The sequence below is a fragment of the Lacerta agilis genome, chromosome 1, assembly GCF_009819535.1.
Source record: "Lacerta agilis isolate rLacAgi1 chromosome 1, rLacAgi1.pri, whole genome shotgun sequence".
Lineage (NCBI taxonomy): Eukaryota > Metazoa > Chordata > Lepidosauria > Squamata > Lacertidae > Lacerta > Lacerta agilis.
The window spans coordinates 72,851,942-72,879,395 of NC_046312.1; the positions used below are offsets into that span (position 1 = coordinate 72,851,942).

General features: G+C 44.1%; 1 protein-coding gene across 3 annotated transcripts; it reads left to right on the plus strand.

Annotated features, from left to right (window-relative positions):
• The first annotated feature begins 499 nt into the window (after positions 1-499).
• Positions 500-15,614, plus strand: LOC117049911 (cytosolic 5'-nucleotidase 1A-like). 3 transcript variants are annotated; one of them, XM_033155026.1, is made up of 7 exons: positions 500-560; positions 2,901-2,954; positions 7,889-8,056; positions 8,702-8,831; positions 13,135-13,257; positions 14,029-14,207; positions 14,994-15,614. In XM_033155026.1, the coding sequence occupies exons 2-7, from the start codon at positions 2,910-2,912 to the stop codon at positions 15,294-15,296; spliced, it is 948 nt and encodes a 315-aa protein (XP_033010917.1). In that variant the 5' UTR covers positions 500-560; positions 2,901-2,909; the 3' UTR covers positions 15,297-15,614. The 3 variants fall into 3 exon arrangements, with proteins under 3 accessions (XP_033010917.1, XP_033010928.1, XP_033010936.1); XM_033155037.1 differs by having other exon boundaries at positions 523-560; positions 2,896-2,954; XM_033155045.1 differs by lacking the exon at positions 500-560 and adding an exon at positions 849-874.
• Positions 15,615-27,454: the final 11,840 nt, after the last annotated feature.

Below are 27,454 nucleotides of genomic sequence, written 5' to 3' on the forward strand. Positions count from 1 at the left end.
AAGACAAGCACTTGGTAAAGAAATCAGTTTTTACAAATTCTAAGTAGCCTGTAATTTCATGAGGTTTGTGGCAGGACTATATTTAACAGCTGCCTTTTACAGCCCATAAAATTAAAGGGTTGTAGTAAAATTATAAGCAGTGAGAAGAAAAGTGCTTTTGGTAGGCTTACGGCTGGTGAATGCGCAGCCTATCCCAAAATGAAAGCCTAGCCTAGGGCAACCCTGAAATTTAATTCTGGGCTTGTCTCTCTTTGCCCCTTAGCAGCGCTGCTCAGAGATGCCCTGTCATTGCCGTGATGGTTCCACCCATCGCCAGACTCTTCCTCATCCTCACCCCACCGCTCTGGTATTTTGACAGTGCGCTAGCGCAAAGCACGCTGGGAAAGCGAGTCTGCCGCCTTCTTTGTCGTCGTCGGAAGAGGGAAGAAAGGCAGCGGCGTAGACTACAAGTCCCAGGATGCCTGGCGCCTCTACTTCTGCCGGATAGAGGCAGCATCTTTTTCAAATACTGGGTGTTTTGGATGCCTGTGTTGTGTTGAGACAAGTTGCATTTGCGATTGGTGAGTTTCTGTCTTTTTGAATTTATTGTGTATGGGTGTGTGTTGCAGATAGTGAAAAGGAACCCACGACATCCTTGCTGTTCGCTCACTTTTTAGAAGTCAGGCGGGAAGCTGCCGAAGTTGCTATCCCCCCCCCCCCCCGGGGACGATCCTTCCCGTTCTCTTTTTCTTTTCGGACTCAGACCTTAAAAGGAGGTGCAGGGATCCTGCAGAAAGGAATCAGAGATGATCCCCGCCGCCCTGCTGCCGCTGCTCTTTAGCCAAGCATTCCCTATCAAACTTTGGGACGTGCTAAAAGAAGGAGATCCGCTGGGGTGAGCTCGGCTCCACACCGGAGTTGCGCGTGATTGTAGGTACAATGATGGGATCACAGGTCAAAATGTTAGTTTATAGCTCTGGCTTACCTCTGAGCTTGTAGGGGTCTGCTATGAACAACGGGATTTGGAGCCAATGACTACCAGGTCTTCTCGGGCTCCTGTGTGTTGAACCCATCAGATATGCTAACAAAACTTCCCACCTTTGCACACATTTGATCTTTGACGAGCCAGGCCAGGAGTTAGAAAAGAATGTGCAGAAGTTTACCAGAATTTAGAAACAAAACAGGAAGTTGTTGGGTAACTTCCTAACTACTGGTACCTACCACCAACCAAGCAGGCGTTTAGAAAAAGAGATCTGTAATATGAGCTTGAATCCTGGCAAGACAGAGACACTGTGGGCGAGTTGTTCCCGTGTCCAAGAAATTTGGGGACGTGCTTTTGGATCCGGCTCTGTCACTGGAGGCTCAGGTAACCACAGTGGCAAGAAGTACCTTTTACCAGTGGCGATTTGTTCAACAACTACAGCCATTCCTGGGCTGGGAATTCCTTGTCAGGGTAGTTTGTGCATTGGCTACTTCAAGACTGGATTCTATGTGGAGCTTCCCTTGTTCTTGATCCGGAAGCTGAAGTTAGTGCAGAATACTGCAGCACAATTGCTGACAGGATTAAGCACCTGTGCTCAGGTATCTGCACTGGTTGCTGATTTGCTACCGGGCCAAGTTCAAGGTGTTAGTATATAAAGCCCTTAACAACTTGGGACCAGTTTACCTGTGAGATCACCTTACCTCATATACACCCACTCGGCTGCTTTGATCTGCAGAACTGGCACTGTTAAAGGTGCCACATAATACCTGTTCTACATGTGTAAGAACTTGATAGTTTAGTGTGGCAGCACCCTACACTTTGGAACTCCCTGCCTATTGATATCAGACAGACGCCTTCACTCTTTTCAGCACCTGCTGAAAACATTTTTGTTTAGACAAGGCTACCCAGATATTTAGAAAGTTGATATGAGTTTTAATCCATTTTAAGTTTGTTATTTTAACTTTTCAAAAGTCATAAATTATTATGGTTAAATCTTCTTACTAGTTTTATCTTTTCTGTAAACCGCTTTCAGGGTTTTGTTTCATTTTACAATCAAGCAAAGAAACAATGTTTTGCATTCAAGACCACTAGTCTTGCTTACCTAGAAGTATCTCCCATTAATTCCAGTTGGTCTTCCTTTCATGCAGATAACTTAAGTAGACTGTAGGATTTTTCTGTAAACAGTCTTCTGTAACCATGTCTTCTCAGAAGAAGCAAGCCATGTTGAATTCAGTGCAGCTTACTCTTATGAAAGTGGGGTTAGGACTGCTATTTTAGTAGCCAAGTGGCTGTTGTTAACTATGCAGTCTCTAGAGGCAACCCCTGCCAGCCCCACAATGCATTGCAAAAGTCTAACCTGGAGGTGATCAGAGGCTCTCTCTTTCATGAGTGGCTGCTTAGTTGCTTTTTTAAAAAATCCTCATATGCAGGGCCTGCCCACCCAGAGGCAAACTGAGAAAACTGCCTCAGGCGGCAAAATCCACAGGGGCACCAGATCTTGCCTCCAAAGAATGCATCACCTGCTGCTGCTGTGGTGGCAACGATGGCTGTGGTGCGCTCCCTGGAGGTGAGATCAGTTTGGAGAGAATGCTAGCAGGGTAGCCTTTCATTTCTGATTCTCTCTGTTGCTCTCTCTGCGGGTGCTTTTATATTGTTCTGTGTTTTATATTGTTTGTCTCAGTGACTAATCTGTTGCTATTTCCTGGCTTTTGTGTTATCTTCAGTTTGGCTCTGACAATGTTTTGCATAAACCTCTGAAAAGTTATGTTTGTACCACAGAGGTTTGCAGGTCTGTTCCCACAAATTATGGAAAGAGATAGTGTGGCATAGGTGTCATATGCAATCTTTCTCACGGTTGATAAATGCTCCCTTTCCTGCCAGTAGATAGAATGTAATGTGATGCTTGGTGCCTCAGCTATTTCTCCTCCTTCAAGGTCAGAAGTGGAAGATGGCAGACCTCGAAAGCACAGTCATAAACACCAGTGTGACCCAGGTATGGCATTCATAGCTATAGTAGTTTATTTTGTTGTTGTTCAGTCGTTCAGTCGTGTCCGACTCTTCGTGACCCCATGGACCAGAGCACGCCAGGCATGCCTATCTTTCACTGCCTCCCGCAGTTTGGCCAAACTCATGTTAGTAGCTTCGAGAACACTGTCCAACCATCTCATCCTCTGTCGTCCCCTTCTCCTTGTGCCCTCCATCTTTCCCAACATCAGGGTCTTTTCTAGGGAGTCTTCTCTTCTCATGAGGTGGCCAAAGTACTGGAGCCTCAACTTCAGGATCTGTCCTTCTAGTGAGCACTCAGGGCTGATTTCTTTGAGAATGGATAGGTTTGATCTTCTTGCAGTCCATGGGACTCTCAAGAGTCTCCTCCAGCACCATAATTCAAAAGCATCAATTCTTCGGCGATCAGCCTTCTTTATGGTCCAGCTCTCACTTCCATACATTACTACTGGGAAAACCATAGCTTTAACTATACGGACCTTTGTCGGCAAGGTGATGTCTTTGCTTTTTAAGATGTTATCTAGGTTTGTCATTGCTTTTCTCCCAAGAAGCAGGCGTCTTCTAATTTCGTGACTGCTGTCACCATCTGCAGTGATCATGGAACCCAAGAAAGTGAAATCTCTCACTGCCTCCATTTCTTCCCCTTCTATTTGCCAGGAGGTGATGGGACCAGTGGCCATGATCTTAGTTTTTTGATGTTGAGCTTCAGACCATATTTAGCGCTCTCCTCTTTCACCCTCATTAAAAGGTTCTTTAATTCCTCCTCACTTTCTGCCATCAGGGTAGTATCATCAGCATATCTGAGGTTGTTGATATTTTTTCCGGCAATCTTAATTCCGGTTTGGGATTCATCCAGTCCAGCCTTTCGCATGATGAATTCTGCATATAAGTTAAATAAGCAGGGAGACAATATACAGCCTTGTCGTACTCCTTTCCCAATTTTGAACCAATCAGTTGCTCCATATCCAGTTCTAACTGTAGCTTCTTGTCCCACATAGAGATTTCTCAGGAGACAAATGAGGTGATCCGGCACTCCCATTTCTTTAAGAACTTGCCATAGTTTGCTGTGGTCGACACAGTCAAATGCTTTTGCGTAATCAATGAAGCAGAAGTAGATGTTTTTCTGGAACTCTCTAGCTTTCTCCATAATCCAGCGCATGTTTGCAATTTGGTCTCTGGTTCCTCTGCCCCTTCGAAATCCAGCTTGCACTTCTGGGAGTTCTCGGTCCACATACTGCTTAAGCCTGCCTTGTAGAATTTTAAGCATAACCTTGCTAGCGTGTGAAATGAGTGCAATTGTGCGGTGGTTGGAGCATTCTTTGGCACTGCCCTTCTTTGGGATTGGGATATAGACTGATCTTCTCCAATCCTCTGGCCACTGCTGAGTTTTCCAAATTTGCTGGCATATTGAGTGTAGCACCTTAACAGCATCATCTTTTAAAATTTTAAATAGTTCAGCTGGAATATCATCACTTCCACTGGCCTTGTTGTTAGCGAGGCTTTCTAAGGCCCATTTGACTTCCCTCTCCAGGATGTCTGGCTCAAGGTCAGCAACCACATTACATGGGGTGTATGAGACCTCCATATCTTTCTGGTATAATTCCTCTGTGTATTCTTGCCACCTCTTCTTGATGTCTTCTGCTTCTGTTAGGTCCTTTCCACTTTTGTCCTTAATTGTGGTAATCTTTGTACGAAATCTTCCTTTCATATCTCCAATTTTCTTGAACAAATCTCTGGTTTTTCCCATTCTGTTATTTTCCTCTATTTCTTTGCATTGCTCGTTTAGAAAGGCCCTCTTGTCTCTCCTTGCTATTCTTTGGAAATCTGCATTCAATTTCCTGTATCTTTCACGATCTCCCTCGCATTTTGCTTGCCTTCTCTCCCCCGCTATTTGTAAGGCCTCATTGGACAGCCACTTTGCTTTCTTGCATTTCTTTTTCATTGGGATGGTTTTCGTTGCTGTCTCCTGTATAATGTTACGAGCCTCCATCCACAGTTCTTCAGGCACTCTATCCACCAAATCTAAATCCTTAAACCTGTTCTTCACTTCAACTGTGTATTCATAAGGAATTTGATTTAGATTGTATCTTACTGGCCCAGTGGTTTTTCCTACTTTCTTCAGTTTAAGCTGGAATTTTGCTATAAGAAGCTGATGATCTGAGCCACAGTCAGCTCCAGGTCTTGTTTTTGCTGAGTGTATAGAGCTTCTCCATCTTTGGCTGCAGAGAATATAATCAATCTGGTTTCGATGTTGCCCATCTGGTGATGTCCATGTGTAGAGTCGTCTCTTGTGTTGTTGGAAAAGAGTGTTTGTGATGACCAGCTTGTTCTCTTGACAGAACTCTATTAGCCTTTGCCCTGCTTCATTTTGAACTCCAAGGCCAAACTTGCCAGTTGTTCCTTTTATCTCTTGACTCCCTACTTTAGCATTCCAATCCCCTATAATGAGAAGAACATCCTTCTTTGCTGTCATTTCTATAAGGTGTTGTAAGTCTTCATAGAATTGATCAATTTCAGTTTCTTCAGCACTGGTAGTTGGTGCATAAACTTGGATTACTGTGATGTTAAAAGGTCTGCCTTGGATTCGTATCGAGATCATTCTATCATTTTTGAAATTGCATCCCAGTACAGCTTTCGCCACTCTTTTGTTGACTATGAGGGCCACTCCATTTCTTTTACGGGATTCCTGCCCACAGTAGTAGATATGATAGTCATCCGAACTGAATTCGCCCATTCCTGTCCATTTTAGTTCACTGATGCCTAGGATGTCAATGTTTATTCTTGCCATCTCATTTTTTACCACATCCAGCTTTCCAAGGTTCATGGTTCTTACATTCCAGGTTCCTATGCAATACTTTTCTTTACAGCATTGGACTTTCCTTTCGCTTCCAGGCATATCAGCAACTGTGCGTCCTTTCGGCTTTGGCCCAGCCGTTTCATCAGCTCTGGATCTACTTGTACTTGTCCTCCGCTCTTCCCCAGTAGCATGTTGGACGCCTTCCGACCTGAGGGGCTCATCTTCCAGCGTCATATCTTTTATATGCCTCCCCTTCATGGATCACTGCCCCTTCATGGATCACTGCCTTGTCGTGGCGAAGGGGCTTGAATTACTCAGGAAGCTATGGACAGGTCAAGATGGACAGGTCATAGTGGAGAGTTTGGACCAAACGTGATCCACCTGGAGTAGGAACTGGCAAGCCACTCCAGTATCCCTGCCAAGAAAACTCCATGGACAAAGACAACAGGCATATAGTAGTTTATAGTCAGCATATTAAAGGAGGAACTATATTTTGCTTTCTTTCAATTAAGCGCAATAGGGTTCTAAACATAATGAAACTGGTTTCCCCTTCAGTATACACTAAGACACTGAGGAGTCTTGTTTTCCAGACAAATACAGTCTGGAGATATGTGAACAGTACAGTGCCACTGTTATGGGCCAGGCATAGGCAAACGTGGCCCTCCAGATGTTTTGGGACTACAATTCCCATCATCCCTGACCACTGGTCCTGTTGGCTAGGGATGATGGGAGTTGTAGTCCCAAAACATCTGGAGGGCCGAGTTTGCCTATGCCTGTTATGGGCAAATGAAAACCAAGTGATTCAAAATTTGGTCCCAAACTTAGAACACCAGATTGGTTGGGCATATTCTGTGATTCAGAGACCATGGGAATATAGGAAGTTGCCTTGGATACTGAGTCAGATATTCATATTGTTATAATCTGGCTATTATTGGGGGAATATTGGAAAACTAATACAAATTTATTTACCCAAAAAAGAAGAAGATACCGAGTCAGACCATCGGTCCATCTAGCTCAATACTGTCAACACTGATTGTCATTGTCTCTCCCCTATCTGGAGATATCAGGGTTTGAACCTGGGGTGCTTTTCATGAAAAAGCATGTTCTCTAGCACTGAACCCTTTCTGGGTCTGGAATGATCAGAAAGTTCCTCCGAAACAAAGCAGGGTGCTTCCCATTAGGCTCTAACTCAAAGGCAGAATGCTCCCTGGGAATCCTAAAGGTCATTTCTCTGTTGTGAATTATTGGTGAGGGGTTTCTATCCAAGGATGACAACGAGAAGGAATGCTGCCTTTATCCTTTCAGTAATTTGGTTCCTAAAACTACACCCACAGCTGCTTTTACCACCACAAGGTTGCGGACTTGCACTTACCTCACAAGGACTAATAATAGTCCTCTCGTTACTCAAGTCAAATGAGCAAGCCTAACATGCAAGCTGCTGGATGGGTACCAGAAGATGTAATCTGGCCTATTGCTGTTCAAACATGCCTCAAACTAGTCTGGCTGCTTTCTGTAGTTCCTTTGCCAGTGCACAGATTGAAGTCATGGGCTGGAGTCCTGACACTGGAGTTCAAGTTCTGCTTCATCACATCTGTGCTCTCTGCAGGGATAGCTTGCCTTAAGCTTGCCAGGATATACATGTTTCTGAGAATTAGTTTCCCAAGAAGGTAGAGGTATGTGCTATAAGCATATTGTTGTTGTTATTGCTGCTGCTGTTCTTTATATTCACAAAAGCAATCCAAATCTTAAATATTAAAACCATGTTTTGTTTTGTTGTTTGATCTAAAGATAGATGGAGATGGTGCCAGGGAAGCCTTCCTGGAGAGAGCATTGTACAAGCAGGGATGCCACCCTTCAGACCTCTTATGAAAGGGGCTCATGAAGAAGGGCTTGGATGATGATTACTGTGTCCAAGTCAGTTTATGTAGGGAGAGGTGGCCAAAACATATAGCAGTGAAATAGTCTTAAATGCCTTAAATGCAAATAGTGTGGCTTTGAGTGGGGAGAAGTTGCAAATGTACAGGAGGGACGCAAATGTTGGTTCAGGTTTCCTTAAGCACAGTTTTCCCTCTTGACCAATATTGGTTGCCAAACCTCGACCTTGTTCTCGGGCTTCTCCTCTTCAGAAAGATCCCAAGGAAGCTCTGGTCATTGCTGTGACAACAAGGGCTATTTTCAACCTGGAAAAGGAGCACGAGATCTTTTTGACAAAGGGAAAGGAGGAGTACGTGAAGCATCAGCAAACGAACGAGAACAACCCTTTGGAGCCAGGGACAGCCTTTGCTTTTATCCAGGTAAAGTGCCCAGAACAGCTTGGTCAAGGCATGTGTGAAATACAGACCCTCTGTGTCTTTTAGAATTCTCATCTCAGAATTAACTTTTGCTGTTGAAATGGGTGGCAGTGGATTTTTCACTTGCAGTGTTAATCTGGCGTTGCAATATGCTTTACACCCATGCGTATGTAAATAGACAATCTTGCCCCCCTCGTGTTTCAATCAGACTGTAAAAATGTTTTAAATGAATGTATAAGTGTTCTTTTGCATGCACCTTCATACTTTGCCTTGCAAAAAAAAAATAATCACACACACACACACACACACACACACACATATATATGGTTGTAAAATTGCTCTGTTCCACAACTGGGGAGTGGGTGTGTAAGAGCATCATAAGCAGTGCAAATACAATCACAGTTCTGCCTGTGACAGAAGCAGTTCCCTGAAGCTACTGGAAACTTGTGGGTCTGGTTTTTCTTCTTCACAACTCCCTCTCACACAGTAATATGCACCTATGCTTTCAGAGTAGTGAAGATGCTTTCAAACCACCTGAGCTATATTTAAAATGCTAACACACCTGCCTTCACCACTTACAGCCTTAAAGGCCAGAGTTTATAGTAATGAATGGTAATACACCTCTGGACACTTCCCCCTCTCTCCCAGGCAGCACAGTTTGTGAACAAGAAACTTCTTGAAAGAGACCCAGAGGAGAAGGAGCTCTTTGACATGATTGTCCTCTCCAATAACAGTCCAGAGAGTGGTGTACGGGTCATCAACAGTGCTAAGCAACACGGTAGGTGTCCTAGACATAAGATTGTTAAGTTATTTTCCAGGAACCTCTAGATTTCATTTTTTCCATTCATTGTAAATTTCATTCTTTCTGGGGGTAATTTTGATTTCCTCTTGACCTCGTTTGCATTTATGCACATTACAATGACGAGTCCATATGTATTGTGAATCGAGAAACTAAAAGAGGTAAGGACACTGGACAGGATACAAAGCCATCCAACCCTGAGCTAGGAAGGCAGCACTTAGTATGGAATAGGAGGCTAGTTCATGCTTACAGAGGACCACTTCTGAGTGTCTTGGGAGACCCATAACTGGTGTAGTCATCTAGAAAAAGGCTCATGCATTTGCACAAATCAGGCAGTCACTGGCAAAGCTCCTCCATAGATGTGGTTTCATTTATTAGTTTGTTTCAGTGATATATATCCTGCCCTTTGCAGAAGCCACAGGGCACTTTGGTAAAAGGTCAAAGAATTAAAAAGAAGTAAACTCTTTAGAAAACCACACACACTCATTTAAAATGTAAAGCACAGCAGCTCATAATGATTTGATTTATGTAGCAATTTACTAACGGTACCACCACCAGCAAATTAGACCTTTTTTCTAGTCAAGTCTGTCTTCCAAATGCACACCAAAAAGGTGCATTTTGACCAACCACCTAACACTACATAAAGGCAGGACTGTACACACCTTGAAAGAGAAGGAAGTTCCATAGAATCACCAATGAAAATGCACTTCCCTGGGCCCTCACACACACAGTTCATCCTGCTGATCTTAGAGCACAAATAGTCCCTGTGCACACATGGAGGTCACTTTAAGTGTGAAACAACTCACTACAATTGTCCAAGAGGGACGGGAAACCAACAACAATATACATGCCAGGGAGTGGGGGAGGAACAAATAGCACTAGTAAGTAACTTATGGTGGAATCCCACCAGGGACTGGGAGTAAGCCCATTGCATTCAGTGGGGGACTTACTTCTGAATAAATATGGTTTGGACTGCAGCCTAAGACACCAACTTGGTTTTATGATCATGATATATATGAACAGGACAATATTGTTTGGCTCCAAAATTTAGTGACAGGACGGAGGATAATATTGTTTGGTCCACATATTTCAGTGCGCTGACCAAGTCTGCACTGAAATTATCTTTTGGATTTCACACCTCTCCAAATGTTGCGAAACAGTCATTGCGTTGGCTCAAAGAATGTATAAAAATCTGTTGAAATTTGTGCATTATATAAAGTATGTTTAGGACTGCCCACATTGCAATGAAATATGTACTGAAATGCATTGTTTGTGATAAAATATGTGCTTAAATCCACATTTAACTATGAATTTTCAGGCTTTTAAAAACACACACACAGGTAAATGTGGAGATGGGATGGAACAGACTCATGAATGAACACACATGGCAGTGTCTCGTATTGCAAATAGTTCAGTCTATACTTATCCCACATGTTAACTGGCTTCCTTGAAGGCTAGTGTCTATATGTACCCCTGCTTCACCACTGTGGGAGGGAGATGGTTTCCATGCAGCCCAATCTGCCTGTGGTAGGTCCACATTCCAAAAAAAAAATCAGAACCAGGCATGTAATCCATAGCTGTGAACCTTCACTTTTTTGCAGTGGGAAATGGCGCTGGAATAAGGGAATTTCCCGCAAAAAAGGGGAAAGTTGACAGCTATGATGTACTCCAAGAAGGAGATGACACATTTAAGAATCATCTGGGTTATAGCTGTGAATATGAGCTCTGAGACTTTGCAGCCTCCCCACAACTTGCAAGCAAAGGGTACATGCTACAAGCTTAAAAGTATGGAGGGAAATTTCCACAAAGGATGCAATGGGGAAGAGCAGAGAGCAAGTGCCGTATTTGCATGTTGGCAAGGTTATTGCTTTTCCTGTGGTGCTTATTCCCCATTGTGCGAGGATGATGTGAGCTGGGGACACTGTGAAGGTATGTGAGAAGAAACACAAGGCTACCTGGAAGCAGCCAAGGTGTGGTCTCAAGCTCTGACTCACCTAGGTACAGTTTAACCAGCTGTACTTATTTCCCAAGACTTGTATGGGTGGAACAGGTACCCTTGAGGGCATACCACAGTGCGAGTACTGAGGGAGGAAGGTGCCTGGAACCAAGACAGGGACTTTCAGATTCACAATGCAAGGGCATGTGAGCCTGAGACTGCCTCAAACTATCAGCATGTCTCATGGAATTCCAACAGCAGGAGCACCATTCTCTTCAATGCAGTTTTTACTACTGCAGTGCTTAATATGAGAACTAACGATATGAGGAAAACAAAATCGAAAATTCTTTCTAGTAGCACCTTAGAGACCAACTGAGTTTGTTCCTGGTATGAGCTTTCGTGTGCATGCACACTTCTTCAGATACACTGAAACAGAAGTCACCAGATCCTTAAATATAGTGAGGGAGTGGGGAGGGGTATTGCTCAGAAGGGTGGTGGGAATGGGTGATCAGCTGATAGGTGTGGATATGAGGAGTCAGACATGGCTGTGGACCCTAAATACTGTCTTGCCCTTGGGCCCCAACCCCTTATCTCAGGGCCTGGGTATGTGCTTTAGATAACCACTATCTGAAGAAGTGTGCATGCACACGAAAGCTCATACCAAGAACACTCCCATCCCTGTAAGTGCATCAAATGTAGAAAAACCCACCTTTTGAAGACCACAACTTTCTGTAGTTCCTTCCTCTTTCTTTATTAGTGAAAATGAAAGAATGAAAGAAAAAAAACAATTGTCAGGGAACTGTCCCCGATGCAGCGCAAGGTGGTGGAAGGGCTCTCCGGATGCTACAGAGAGCCCCAGTCCCACCTTGCCAACAGCACCTCCTCTGGTAGTGAAAAGAGCGGCGAGACGTCCAGCGAGGAGGGGCAGAGTTCACAGGGGAAAAGGAGTAGAGGCTCTGGGGATGCAAGAGAGACCCAGCACTCCCCCAAGTCCCAAGGGCGATACAGGGGGAACGCAATTTCCGTTGCCCCAGAGACGTTGTGGGGTGAAAAGAAAGGATGGAAGGCGGGGTTTTCGCATAACGAAACTCTCTTGTTGGGGTCAGAACCGGAAGAGGCCAATTCCCGGATTCTGACACTGCTTGATACAGACATGAATTTTTTTGCTCTGCACTGTATATAGTTTGCACAATAAAATCAATAAAGGAAACAGCGGAGTCCTGGCTGCTTACTCATGAGCAACTAACCGAGAACCTTACAACAATAAAAGATGCAGAATAGTTTGCGGGTGTATGGCTACTTTAATTGTTATGCTATGCTTGGCAGTGTTTATAAAAACAGAACAGCAGCGCTGTTAGAATAATATAATCATAGATTCTAACAGTGCTGCTGTTCTGTTTTTGTAATTAGTACTGTTGCTTATATCCATCCCAAAACAGAGCAAGGCTGTATTGTGTCCTGTACTCTATTGTTCCAATACTGTGTGAAGAAGTTCAATTTCTCAATAATTATATTATTTTGGCACCTCCCTTCTCCGACTCTTACAAAGTTGGATTGAGTAAGCCATATCTCATACCTGCAGACACTGGCCTTCTATAGAAAGTGGGGTAATCTTTTTGCAATGCTGACTAATCAACAATCAATAATCAATTGAGTTGCTATTAAAAGAGACCATTTCCACATTCTAATCTGGCATTTTAACCTTCATATATCTAAACAGGATAAGCAACTGATTGAATGCTAGGTCAATGCCTATGATTTTCTTCATTTCTATTACAACAGAGAGTCAAAACTGCTTAATATTAGGATGGGGCTAAAAAAACCCATATGTTTACCCCATCAGAGTTGCACTCCAACACTGGTGCTGTGACTGGGCATAGATTTGACTGAGTCTGTGAGGTGTCGGCTCTAGGGCACCAATGGGAGCTTCCTTCCAAAGGCTAATGCCAACTTCAGGGGTGATTTTTGTCAAGGTGGTGACCGGGGAAATGATTGATGATGCCCCTCCCTGTGCATCACAGTCCTGATCCTGCTTGGGCCTCCCCACATTGGCATTTTAAAAAGAACACTGTGCCCATGAATTGCCTACATGCCATTGACATTGTATCCAGTTTGGTCCAGAATGAAAGACTTGATACTTTTTGTTCTAGCTGTGCAAATAGCGCTGTAGTGACACCTGGTGACAATTTCTAAGTGTTACACAACCAAGATTAAGAAGAGGTTGCCTAGTTCAGCCCTGCAAATCAGACCTTGTAGTATGGTATATTTTCTTCTAATGTGCTTAAACTGCTTGTAGTCCCCCCTTTACAACTGACTGCACAATATTTATTTGTCCCTGGATTAAAGGTCTGGAGATCTCCAAGTTTTGTTTTGTCAGTGATGAAGATTCTACCCAGTACTTGAAAACCCACAATGTGATGCTTTTCCTCTCAGCTGACATGACAGATGTGTGCAATGCGCTTCAGAGAGGTTTGTTTCTGGTTCTTCATTTCTTTCGCCTAAATATTTCCTGTTACAGTTTGTTGACATTGCTTTGATTTTACGGTATGTCCTGGGCCTACCATCTCTCCTTCCATATGCCCTCTCAAATTCATCTGTGCATCATTAAGTTCAAACAACAGAGAAATGTGCTTGCTCTCTCACTCCGAAATGCTGTTTGTGGGTTTGTACCCAGGATAAATCCCGGTTGGTGTCATTGTTTAGTGGGATAAAAGTTCCTCTACCAGCGTGATTGTGAGGAAAGTCGCATTCGCTGCTGAAGAGGAATAGCGTTTTCCTGCCATGTTCCTCACACTTCTGAACAGACATCTTGAGGAAACACTGACCTGTTCAGCTAGTGCACGGGGAAAGTGGGGGAGAGGCTTCAACCCTAAGCAAGACTGCTTCGTCTCTTCTGCTTTCCCCTGGAGCCTGTTGTTGTGACAAGGCAGCTGCATCAAAGACAACCTGTCCTCCTCCCTTTGAAGGCTGACAGCAAAATAAAACAAAAAATAAAACAGTCAGTTGTGACATCTAAAAGCTTTAATAGTCATGAGCAGGCTGCGAACCAACAGAGCATGCCTCAAACCACATCTGTCGCTTCCAGAGATACACCACATCTGTGTCTGCTTAACCTCGGGAGATCATTTCATGCCAGAGAATAGGATATTTAAATTGGGCCTCAGCCCAAGCTGTGTCTGTCATGCATCCTCTGCTGAACCATTCCCAAACAGGCAATGTAACCACCTCTCTGTCATACAGGAGTTTCAGCAGCACTCATCTTCCAGCAGGAGATACAGGCTCCCAGCACCCAGCTGCGCGTCGTCTTTGATGGTGATGCTGTACTCTTTTCAGACGAGACGGAGCGGGTCTTTCGTGAGAAGGGGCTGGAGGGGGCTGTAGAGTATGAGAAAAAGATGGAAAGTGTGCCCATGGGAGAGGTGAGGTGAAGTTTCCAAACCATTCCCTAAAGCAGCTTCATGTATGTAATGCATTGCAGTAATTCAACTACCAGGTTACCAGAGTGTGGATAAGAGCAGCAAGGCTCATATCTGTATGGCTAGTGGAAGTGGGGAGGCTGCATTAGAGGCATGATGGGTCATGACTGGCAGAGGCCTGAGAGATGACGGATGAATTCACACAGGCATGTTCATCACCTGATGACTACGGGTGATGTGTCTGACAGTTTTCCTATCACCTGGCATTATCTCAAACCTGATTCTTTTCAATGGAGGCGATGAATATGTTCAACTGCAAGTCATCAAATGGCACATATTCACCTGTCAGTGGACCCTTTGAAATGCCACAGTCCCCCACCCAATTCAAAGGATTGAAGTGGCCAGGAAGGCGATTCTTTTGATGGGGCTTTGCTGCATTGATCGATCTTTACAAAGCAAATCTTCTCTGGTTTCTGTACTTTGATCTAGTGAATGCTAAAGTCAGACAGACGGCGTACACTTTAAAACTCTTCTCCCATGCCCTGATGAAATGATCACATATATAGTGACTTCTTTAAAAACTTGCCGTTTTAATAATCACTCCTTGAATGTTGTCACTTGGATAAAGTAAGATAAACCCATGTGGTTTACATTATGCTTTAAAAATAAAATAAAAAACAAGTTCCCAAGAATCCTATTGTCCCCCTCTGAATAGAATTGTTTGGTTTATAATTTACTGTTCTATGGAATAATATAATGCCTCCCTCTTTTGCCTACTGTATTTTATAGGGCCCACTGAAAGCATTTGCTTTGCATCTTGGCAAGATGCGCCAAAAATTTGGCAAAGAGGACTCTCCCATCCGCATTTACTTGGTAACTGCCCGCAGTGGCCGTGACATGGGCATCCGGGCCATAAAAACGCTTCGGGAATGGGGCCTGGCAATTGATGAGGCCTTCTTCATGGATGGAGCACCTAAAGGCCCCATACTCTCCAAGATTCAGCCCCACATCTTCTTTGACGATGGTCTTCACAATATCCAGGGTGCCCAGGATGTTGGCATACCTTCTGCCTTGGTTCCTTGTGACTGCTAACAGGGACCACATCATGGCCCCAGTATTGTGGTGGTTGAACGAATTGAAGGATGGCTGGGCAAATCTTCAGACTGACAAGACAAAGTTGAAACGGCATTGACTACATTTAGGGACCAAGGGAACAAAACTGTTGCATGAAAACACAGTGTTGGCTGCTTTGCTGCGATATATTGTGAACAAATCCAAATATATGGACCCATTTAACTTGATCAGCAGAAAGCTCATAAAGGAACAACGACTGAAGTATAACTAATTGACTTGATAGCTAAATGAACACCTTGAGAAAATGGTGACTAGAAAAAAAACCAGAGTGATTGCTGGGTTTTTTTAAAGCCTTTTTTATTGCACTTTTCATTTTAATGCTGTTCCTCTAATGTTTTATATATGTGTATACAAAAAAGCAGAAATAAAAATATTGGGTTTTTAAAAATACAAAGCTAAAATAGCACTGATCAGAAACATAATGGTGAAGTTGTCCTAAGGTATAGATGCAGGAGATAAGCTAATCTCCCCAGAATTTCACTGAACTCATCCTTTATTCATTCATTTTATTTGTATGCCACTTTTCCACAAAACCAAATTCATAATAACACAGCAAAAACAATAATAACTACCATCGGAACCACACCTCTGAGAAAGGAGGGAAGGGTGGCTCTAAGGTAGTCTACACTTGTGGTGATTGTTGCACTCTTTCCTAAAATGTTGAATTTTCTGCTTCCACTCATGCAATAGGACCTCCCCCTCGCCTCTCCCCAAGATCCAGAAGGTTCTTCAAACATCTGGAGCAGATTTTCTGGGTGCACAGAGGCGGAGGCGACAAGGCAGTTCCACACTACCGTCCCAGTGAAAATCCACCCACCTCCCAAAAAAGCACCTGCTATTTATCCTGGGAAGAAAGTTTCTGTTAGTGCACATGGAAATAGATTTTTAAAAATAAATACATTAGGGTTATTAAGGGCCTAAAAAGCTCAATAACATGCAATGGTACAAAGCCTCCAATGCAGCTTTAATGGGGGGAAAGAAGCTGTTTGCCCCTAGGGACAAATAAAATATTACCAAGTATTACATTAGGTTTATTATTACAGCCTAGAAGGAACTACAAACAGAAGCATCAAAGGTTCATCAATTAGAGAGTGCGTACATGAGTGCCTATTTCAGCCATGTCCAGAATTCTGCTGAGGTCATTGGAATGTTGACTTTAAGTGGGGCAACTGATGCCCTGCTAGAATACAGAATGTAAAACTGGCCAACCTGTTTATACCAATGGTATCCACACGAGGGCAGCACAGAGCTCTCTACCAAAGCAGGCATGGTTTAGCCCAGAGGTTTTCAACCTTTTTGAGTCCACGGCTCCCTTCACCAACTACATTCTTTCTGCGGCACCCCTGTGGGGCTCAGGAGCCCAGTTATGTCACCCCTCGCCTGCAGAGCTGGCAGCCTCTCGCCCTTTCTCGAACACTCTCCCTTGTGGAGTGTTTCCTCAGCCTCCTCTCCTCTCTCCTCTCTCCTTGGGAGTCCTTTGGGCAGCTGCTGCTGCCATCCCTGGTCTCTAAGCTGCCCCCCTCCCCGCTCCAAAGAGAGGTGCTGCTTGCAGAGCTTATAGCCAGGGTTACTGCAATAAACAGCTGTGCAAGCCTTTGGGAGGCAGAGGCATCAGAGGAGGGAGGGAAGGAAAGAGGGACAGAGGCCAGTGTTGCCTGCGGCACCCCAGACTATCATTCAGTGCACCCCAGGGTGCCACGGCACACTGGTTGAAAACCACTGGTATAGCCTATCCCTGCTCTTTCTAGTACAGTCAAGATTATTCTTTGCTTGCTTGCTTGTGAATATAACACTCCTTTTCCCCCTCTGACCTCAAAACAACATGTCAATGTCTGTGATAGGTCTATTTTTTTTAATTAAAAAAATACCCTGTATGGAATCTTTACTAAAAAGAAGTATGCTACTATTCATATGTAATACGTGTTAGGGCGCCAACAAGTTGGTGTGCTGCAGCGCAGCAGTCAGGATGAGATAAGCCAAGGTCAACAGTCCAGGTCAGAAGCCAGCCGAAGTCAGGTGTCAGTATTGGGGTCAAGAGAAGCCGAAGTCAGAGACAGTCCAAGTCAGAACAAACCAAGTCAGTCAGGTACGAACCAGGAACACAGGAACAAGATGAGCAAAAGCAACCACGCGCCCAGCACAATCGTTGCAGACGCTGTGGAATAGGGCAGCTAGCTTTGTTTAAGAAGCCGGTTCACTCCCACGCTTCCTATGAGCTACAGCTGTCTCTAATTGCCGCCTTCGCTTCTCAGCTCGGCGTTCTACAGCTGAGAAGGGAAGAGGAGAGGGGATCGGCTGATTCCCCTCCTGACTGGGACCTGCTCCTGGCCCCACTTCTTCCTCTAGCTCTGGTCTTCCCTCCTCCCTGTCAGATTCCTCCTCTTCTGAGGAATGCCGCCACCAGTCTTTCCCCAGATTCCTCTGTGGGTGCTGCCTTGTCAGGGGGGGCTTGCCACCACTCCTCCTCATCTGACTCGACCCTGACAATACGGACATCATGGGTTTCTCCTGCGGAGCTCGAAATCGGCATTATGTTATGAATTTTAAGGATGGAGTGAATTGTTCTACACCTGCACAATAGTACAGTACTCTGCTGTACTATTAACTGGCAAAGCAGAAGAACGCTGTGAAATGGGCAGAGCATGTAGTCACTTCCTGTTCAGTTGCTGTGTGGGAAGGCAGAGCAAGTGTATCATCTGCCCCTCCAACATGGTCTCCCCATTTAGTGTGATGTAGGACCAGATCAGATTTGAGTCTACAGACGGCAGCATGACATAGTAGCCATCGGAGAAGAGGAGTGTGCTTGGGGTGACTCTCCATGGGTAACAGCCTGAGACCCAGCTCACAGAACATTACAGGACAATGCGTCCACCTTTACAGAGGGCAGTTCTTTATCTTTAAACTGGACAGCCCTTCAAATAAAAGGATTTGTTCATATAAAGAACCCTTCCGAAAGAAGGGAGAGCAGGTGCCCTGAAGTTCCTATGAACACCTGGACAGCAGGCTCAGCAGGCATTCAGATTACCTGATCACAGTTTCTTCCCCTATGGTGGAGTGCATTGGATTTCTGTTTCAGTTACAGTATATATTTTAGCATTTGCAAGTTTGACTACTCCTTAGACTTTCCACTCACACACACACAAAAAGAACAAAGAACACAGAAAACTAGCTTATACCAGCATCAGACCATTGGCCCAACCCATTGGGGTATTGTCAACAGCGATTCTCAGCAGCTATCCAGAGTTTCAGACAGGAGTCTTTCTCAGTCCAACCTTAAGATGCAGGAAATTGAACCCAGGACTTTTTGCATATAAACCATGTGCTCTACCACTGAGCTAGGGAACCTGCAAACTGGATGGTGCAGCACTTTAGAAGGCAGGTGGGGCAACTGCTTGCTGGAATCCGATTCATTCTGCGTGAATGAAGCTAACACACCAGGGAGGAATCTTGGCTAAAGCAGTTTTCCTTGGCATCATCAAGGGTTGTTTTTTTTAAATTTTTGTTTCCTCTCAGGAAGCAGTCAAACAGGTTTCAGCTTAATATTCTTATCAGCTTTAGCCGACCTGAGTTATTTCTTGATTAGCCTGCAGAAATCAGAGTTTGCATTTGGCTGCGACGCACTATTTTGTTCAAATTAGTTACCTGCCACTTGCTGCACAACCATCACATTTATATCAGCTGAATCCTTGTTGCCATGCTGCATAGAGCTTGGGACCAGGACACCTGAAAGATTGTCTCACCCCTTTATAAACCCAACAATCATTGTGCTCTGCAGGTGAGGGCTTCCTGCAGATACCATCTTATAATGAGGTCCCTTCTGCACAATGCAGGGTCGGGGGGGGGGGCTTTATTGTGGTGGCAGCTACTCTTTGGAATCAATTAAGAAGCCATAGAAAACATTGCAGACTGGGTTAGAAAACAAGGTGTAACATCACGGTCCTTCCCTTTAACGTAGAACCATTTGCAACCATGGTGATTCATGAATTTGACACACACACAATTTTCAAGGAGGAAGCTAACCTGAGACCATCCCATCGTAGCTACATCAACATTGCCAATTCAATGGCTCTGCTCTGGATCTGGGAGAGAATCCACTGCAGGAAATAAGCCAGCATAGCGACATCAAATGAACTCTCTTAATTAAGACCTATTCCCTTGGCTTTCCTGACAGTCACGTTAAAGGCTGACTCAGTCAAATATCTGAGCGAAAGGGGATTAAGCAAGGCCAAAAAAAAAGTGGTGCAGAAATGAAAGACTTGCAGGTGGGAAAGACATGATGAGATTATCCAGATGCATGATGGGAAGAGGGAAACAACCACCCACAGGCCTAGGGTGTCTCTGTCACCTGGACAAACAGGAATGCTCAAGTGTGTAATTGCTGAGGAAATAATGAGCCGTCTCTGTGCCATCAAGTTCCATCAGCATATAAGGTAATCACACACTATGCAAAATCTGCCTAAAGAGAGAAAGGGAAGGGTTTGTCTCGTTCTTACCAGTAACTCCAAAATTATTATTAATTGCGTTTATAGCTTGCTCTTCCACCAAACAGCTCCAGCTGGTATATATACAGCTCTTCTCTCACAGAATTGCCTAAGAATAAAAGTAGGTAAATTACGCTGGTAGCACCTGTGCCTTTCCCAAGGTCACCTTGGGAACTGAATAGGCAAGTAGAGATGTGAGTCTATACCTCCCCAGCTCTATTCAGTGCAGTATTTGGGCTTCTGGCTTCCTCTTCCAGATTTCCCCAGATATTTTTTTTTTCCAGAGCACTGTCCTCAACCATCTCCTCCCCAATGTGACTCAGCTATGCAGTTTCCTCTAGGGCTCAAGCGAAATTATCTTTCTGTAAGTGCTGTTGTTTGAACAAGCAGCCGCATGAGGTGAATTTTCGCGCTTCATGAATGGATGGCAGAGCGGGCCTTTGGACCGCCGAGGTTGCTGGCCACTAGTAACGAACCGAAAGGGTTGTAATACACTTTGAAAGGAAACGGCGAGCTTTCTGGCTAAAGCTGTTTTGTGGTGCAGCTGAGACCTTATTATCCAGCTGCCTGACAAGCCCTGGGAAGCTGACCAAGACCAAAGTAGAACTGAACTGTTTCCAAGTACAAGGATAGATCCCCAGCAGATGTCACCGGCGTAGCTTGACTGGACTTGCTGAAGCTGTGGGTTTGATGCACACCAGCTGGGCACCTTGCCCTGAGGAGAACGTAGAAAAGCTAGCGTTACTGAATAGGTTTATGAAGTCATTAAAGACTGGAATAGAGTCCTTTTCATTATGTCATTCAAGTTGCCACTCTGAGCACAATTGCCCTGCATCTCCCGATTTTTGTCAACCGTTTTGGCATTTCCTTTCCATTATTGACAAGAGTCCAAGAGTGTGGGATTGTTTTTTAAAGACAGACTTTGAAAGAAGTCCACAAAAGTTACTAACGTGGCTTTAAAAAAAAAATGCCTACTGTGGGCTGGCAAAGAAAATGATGAGCTCCGAGACTTGGTGTAAAGAAAGAGGATTCCCTCCTCTGGCAGCTCTCTTGGTTGCCATGCTGGGCAAAGAGGGGGAACCGAGTGATCCCTCCCCTGGCAGCATCCATGCCCACCTGCACAGAATCCCTTATCACCGATGGCTACCAGCCAGGTGCCTAAATTAAAGACAGTTGTAACAAGTATGGTCCATTGCCTCACCACAAGTGAACCTGGCATTCTTCCTAGGGCGGAATCAGAGGCTCGGTTCTTTCCACCCTACAGCCGCTTATTACACTCACAAGCAGATGGCAAGACCCACATAGCTGCCACACCGGAGCCATGGTCCCAGTATAGTCTCGCCATTGGTTCCTTGCTCTGCTTACATTGTCTACAAGCTGACATTTTCTCTCCTTGAAGCTTTGTACTGGGGAGGATTAAGTCACCCTACAAGATTGAATCTCCTTATCGTCAAAAGCTTAGGAAGGTCCTGAAAATGATGGATGGAATGCTCCAGTAAAATGTTTGCTGTGTTGTGCTGTGGCTTCCTTCCTGAGCTGAATCAGATGCCTTTTAAAAACCCAGTCTTTTGAGCTTTAGACCGTTTTTTAAAAAAAATAAATCCATAAAAGCCCATGACATTTATTTATTTTTTGTCAAAGTTGTCCAATTAAAGTCAGTGGGTTGCATCCAATGCACTTGCCCTGTTCAGGCAAGGACTTCTGCAGCAGAACTTCCTCTCCCTTTCCCCTTGCCTACCTTCACAATCTGCTCTAGAGGATTGGGGAGGAAACCTTCCAGAATGGATTTTGGAGGGGTATGTTGGGGAAAGAGGGCGGGGGTAGAGTTTTGTTGCACAAGTAGAAGTCCTTGCATGAATGGGATGACTTCATTGCATATAACCCAGAGGAAGTTGCTTTAGACAAAATATTTGAAAGTGGGGGCTGAAATATACTCAGAGTCAAGTGTGAATTTCATGCTCTTTATTCAGCTCATAGTAGTGAGGAATGCAGTTTCCCCAAAACGTTTGCTTTATATACACTATTTACACAATGGGCCCCATGTGATTGGCTAATTCCGGGATACTCCTGTATGCCAATCGAGCTGGATTGGGTGGCTCCTGTGGACCAATCAGACTGCTGCAATCTCAGTCCTATTGTTCTGGGACCAATCAGACTGCTGCAATCTCAATCCTATTGTTCTGGGACCAATCAGACTGCTGCAATCTCAATCCTATTGTTCTGGGACCAGTCAGACTGCTGCAATCTCAATCCTATTGTTCTAGGACCAATCAGACTGCTGCATTTTGGATCCTATTCAACTCAGTACATAGCAGGGGCCTTAATATTAATTTTGCATAACTTCATAACATCAATCCTTTTCCAATTCAGTACTACCAATTTCATGATTTCTTGTAACACTTGCTGTTTTTTTCATTCATGTAGCCCAGCACACAACAGATTGTTAGTAACACACCCTTGCTACTTAGAATTCTTTTAACTGGGGGTGTGATGGACAGACCCTGGGTCAGCCTCCTGGTGACCCAGTAACCAATCAGAGCCGTATGGAGTGTTATCCAATCAGGAGAGAGAGAGAAATATTAAAAAAGTTAGAAACTGGCAGTCAAACTGTGTGATAGGGCTTGTTTGTCAGTAAGTGTTAGTTAGGGCTTGAAAAGTACCTAGATAAGAATCAATTTAGAGCCCAGTTAGGGCCAAATTAGTGGTTAGCTAGGCAAGGCAACCTACATTGTTTCCCTGAGGGGAAGGTAAAGATCCTAGAAGGGGCTGGGAGTGATTTACTGGTAGTGTAAGACCAATAGTGATTCTAGGAGACAGGTTGAGAAGTTAACAAAGTTCTTCATTATCTCTACAAAGAGTGTTTGTTTCACACAAAGTCTTCTCCAGGTTAAACACACCCACTTCTTTTACCTGTTTCTCAAAGGACTTGCTTTCCAAAACCCTTTGTCATTCTTGTTGCCTTCCTCACGAGTAAGAACAGTTTGTCTGTGTCCTCCTTAAAATATGGAGCACTGGACAGGGCACCCCCCAAATGCATGCAACTTTCATAGTATGTTCTGGATTTAGGTCTGGGGTTAGGTCTGTCTGTCTGTCTGTCTATCTATCTATTGGACAGCAGGTCAGGAATCACGAAGAAATGCCAGGACTATGGAAAAGTTAATGCCAAAGAAGGATTGTTGTCTTTCCAGAATCACATACTGAAAGAAAAAAAATCCCTGCAGTGCTGTGGGGGCTTGGCAATGCACCAAGTATTTTTATGGTCAATGATAGCAATATAGATGCTGTCCAAAATATGTTTGCTTTATTAACTTTTGGCAGAAACTTGCGACTATTTTGAAAACTGGCAGGGTGGGAGATGAGAATGACAGAGTGTGTGCGCGCGCCAGGGATGGAATGGGATGGGAAGATGTGTTTTTCATGCATGCAAGAGCTTTCTCCCTTTCTTCAGGAACAAGAGAGGATTCCCCCATTTTTTTTAAAAGTCCTCCTTAGTCCCTGCAATCCCCCCTCTTCTTCCTGGGGCAATTTCCCGATGGTGTCAGGGTGCAGGTAAGTTTTACTACACCATTTACTACATGTTATACCATTGTCAGCAACAATCGAATGTAATTCTGCCATGTAAAAAGAGCAGTGTCGAAAATGGGCAAGAAAGGACAGGTACAGAGTATGGCAAAATCTGGCATCCCAGAAAACAGTGTTGCAGTTCCGGTGAAACTTGTTTTGTTCCTTACTAACTTTTCCCATTGATTCCCAGCTCTTCATCAATGAGCAGCTCGCCTACAGCTTCCAGGCAGTCTCTCCCATTCATGCCAGACCTGTTCTGTAGAACTGTGTCATGTGCCTAAAGGCCATTTTCTGGCCCACGTCATTCTTTGATGGCAATCCCCATCAAAGAAGCAGTGGGTGCTTGTATGTGTGTGGACATGTATGCTCATGTGTAGTTGAGAATGGAGTAGCATGGCAGGGTGGTTCCTGGTGACAAACTCAGAAATGAAGGAGGCAGGAATAGTTACACAATGGAATTTATTCAGCAGAGAAGAAAACCAATGTGGTGTGAGCTGGAATGAAGAAAGCTCAGTTGAGAATGAAGCAGTCACACAGATATTCAACAGATGATTATCATAACATGAAATGGTAACTTGCAAATGCAAATAGGTCATCTAATGTCACAGACAGAAATTGTATTATTTCCTGGCGAGAGCCAGTGTGGTGTAGTGGTTAAGAGTGGTAGACTCGTTATCTGGGGAACCGGGTTCGCGTCTCCGCTCCTCCACATGCAGCTGCTGGGTGACCTTGGGCTAGTCACACTTCTCTGAAGTCTCTCAGCCCCACTCACGTCAGAGTGTTTGTTGTGGGGGAGGAAGGGAAAGGAGAATGTTAGCCGCTTTGAGACTCCTTCGGGTAGTGAAAAGCGGGATATCAAATCCAAACCTCCTCCTCTTCTTCTTCTTCTTCTTCTTCTTCTTCTTCTTCCTCAAACACAATATTTTTCAGTCAATTCATAAGAACATGAGGTTGCTGCTGTATCACACAGGATAGGTCTGGTTCAGTATTGTCTCTCCAACAATTTCTAGCAAAATATCTCTAGTGTGAAGGCTACAGCTGCCTCCTATAGGGAAGGCGCATAGCTCAGTGGTAGAGCACATGCATTATATGCAGTAGCTGGGGCTGATGGGAGTTGGGAGTCCAACAACTTCTGAAAAACCATGAGTTCCCCACTCCTGGCCTAAAGCCTACTTTATAGAAAAGGTCAAGGGCAATTCCCTGGTCTCTCTTCTCTGTCCACACACCTCCCTGAATTTCCCATGGAAAGTGAAAGCACAAACTTGGGAGTTAGGTATCAAGGCTGGACCACAGGCAGCAGTCGGAAGCAAGCCAGAGGCCACAGGACAAGGCAGTAGTCAGGACTGAAGGAGAAGTAAAGACCAAAGGGCAAACCAGGGCCAAATGTTGTGGCTCCGGTCTCTCACAAACTGGCCTGCACCTAATTGTCTTTGTAACAACAACTTTAAGTCATCCTTCTAGTACTCTCTTTACAACAGTGTGGAGTAAACTCTATTGTGCCTTCTGGTAGCCTGAGATAAGAAAAGTCTGGCATTTTTCCATAGTTCACACCAGAGAATAAACCCAAAGAGAAGACCGGGTCAAGAAGCACACAGGAATGCAAGACCAAAGAACAACAAGAGATACAGGAACGCATCACAGCATTGCTCAAGCCAAGCAGAGCTGCAACAGGAACCTCTTTATCATCCTTCCTGCCTGGGAGGAGCCAAGGGCCAGCCTGGGTGGGTGGAACTGGTCCAAGGACAGAAGGTTCTTCATCAAGATGGTTGCCAGCTGCAGTTCAGTAGTTCACCACATGGGGCAGCTGCATTCAGATCCAGCGTTTCCCGACACTAGGGCTGTGTACAAACTGCCATTTAACTCTGATGCTGTTTCAGGAAGTAGTGTACACATGACATCAACTATAATCCATTTCTATCCTGCACCCTGCCTTGCTGGCCTTTTCTCATCTGGCCTGGGAGAGTGGAGTGCTGACTGACTCCAGCTACAAAAACTGAGGCTGTTGAACAGATTCTTGGGCTGCAGTATTGTTTATGGGGAGTTGAGAGAGCTTTTTGCTGTTATTGATATTATTGCTGTATCTTTAGTCTTAGATATTATGATTTACGTGGAAATTGTTTACATTTGGTTGTGCGCGTTTTGAAGTGTTTTATTTACTGTTTATGACTTCTGCTATGTTTGCAGTTATGTAAATCTTGTCATGTTGTAAGCCGCCTTGAGCATAGTTTCAACTATGGAAAGGCGGCATACAAATAAAACGATGATGATGATCCTGTATTTATCTTGTTGTTTCTTATGAAATACTACATTTTGAGGTCTTTCCTCCCAAGCCAGCTTCGATCTGAATCGAGAAAATACAACCTTGCTGCGTTTTAAGTCTGCAATGTGTACACAGCCTTTGTTACACAACATCTTCAGGGCTGTGTATTCCTCAGTCAATGTTGTTTCCCAGCGTACTAGTAATTAGTAGTTGGCTAGTATCCCGGTTAAGGTGTTCAAGCAGGAAGTTCAGCAGGGCCATTTGTACCAGGGGTTTCAAGCATTGCTCTTCTTGTGTAAGGAGAACTTGCTGGAGTCAATCCCATACCAATCATGCCTCGATGAGTCAACCTTGGACAGAAACTACACCTCTCAAGAGAGGATGAGAAGCCTGGCAAGCCCAAAGCAGCCCCTTTCTCTGTAATCTCCCAAAAACTGACAACCAGGGCCAGAATTAGAGTAACAGAGGGTAATTTAAAATATATATATTTCACAATATTTATATACCACTTGATTGTAATAAGACCTCAAAGCCGTGCTATTTTTATTGTAATGATTGGAATTGTAATGATTGGAACAGTGGAATTTGCTGCCAAGGAGTGTGGTGGAGTCTCCTTCTTTGGAGGTCTTTAAGCGGAGGCTTGACAGCCATCTGTCAGGAATGCTTTGATGGTGTTTCCTGCTTGGCAGGGGGTTGGACTGGATGGCCCTTGTGGTCTCTTCCAACTCTATGATTCTATGATTGGTATGTTTTAAACAGATTTTATATGTGTATATAGTTGTAATTCTATCAATGTTTAATTGTTTTTTAATGATTAATTTTTCTATGTTTTTTGCAGTTCTTGTTTTTATCTGTATGCTGCCTTGAGTCCCATTAGGAAACAAGGCAGGGTATAAAATGACATAACAATAACAATAATAATGTGGTTTACGAAAAGCAGTAAAATTAACAGTAAAAAGCAGTTAAAACCAACCATTTAAAACATTTTAAAATAATTGAAATTAGCGATAAGCTAAGAACCAGATTAAAACACATGTCTGGATATACTTTTCTAAGCAAAAAAAGTTTTAAACAGGCACCAAAAAGAGCACAGTGAAGGTGCCTGCTTGATGGCCATAGGCAGGGAGTTCCAAAATGGGGGTGTTGTCACACTAAAAGATCAATTTCTTATAAATGCAGAGCAAGTATTATGTGGCAAGCATAACAGTGCCAGTCCTGCTGAGCAAAGAGGTTGAGTGGGCATATATGGTGATCTCGTAAGTAAACTGGTCCCAAGCTGTCAAAGACTTCATATACAGTGGTACCCCGATAGACGAATGCCTCGCTAGACGAAAAACTCGCTAGACGAAAGGCATTCGCTAGCGGAAGGCTGTCTCGCAAGACGAATTTGTCAATGGGCTTATCTCGCAAGACGAAAAAAATTCTGATTCCCCCCCCCCCCGTCAAACTGCTCTTCCCCTGTTGGTGCTTTGCAAGACGAAATTTTCGCTATACGACAGCACTCGCAGAACGAATTAATTTCGTCTTGCGAGGCACCACTGTACCAATAGTAACACCCTGAACTTGGCCCAGTAGAAAACCGGCAACCAGCTCTCTGAACAGAGTTGTCATATGCTGACAAGGTCTCACTCCTGTCAGCAGTTGTGCCACAGCATTCTGCACCAACTGTCCAGCTGTCAAATTCCATACAGTAGGTATGTTTATTATAATATTATTACCCTCTGAAAATCTTACCTTTTTTCACACAATCATATTTATATAATCTACTACTTTCTCGCGAAACTTAGTTAAGTATAGGTAAAAACGTGTGC

What these genes read in the sequence shown, in the direction of transcription:
- LOC117049911 (XM_033155026.1), top strand. Translation starts at nt 2,910, where the DNA reads ATGGCAGACCTCGAAAGCACAGTCATAAACACCAGTGTGACCCAG. An exon ending in TAAACACCAGTGTGACCCAG is followed by an intron (nt 2,955 to 7,888) that starts GTATGGCATTCA and finishes TCTCCTCTTCAG; the next exon opens with AAAGATCCCAAGGAAGCTCT. An exon ending in AAAGTGTGCCCATGGGAGAG is followed by an intron (nt 14,208 to 14,993) that starts GTGAGGTGAAGT and finishes TGTATTTTATAG; the next exon opens with GGCCCACTGAAAGCATTTGC.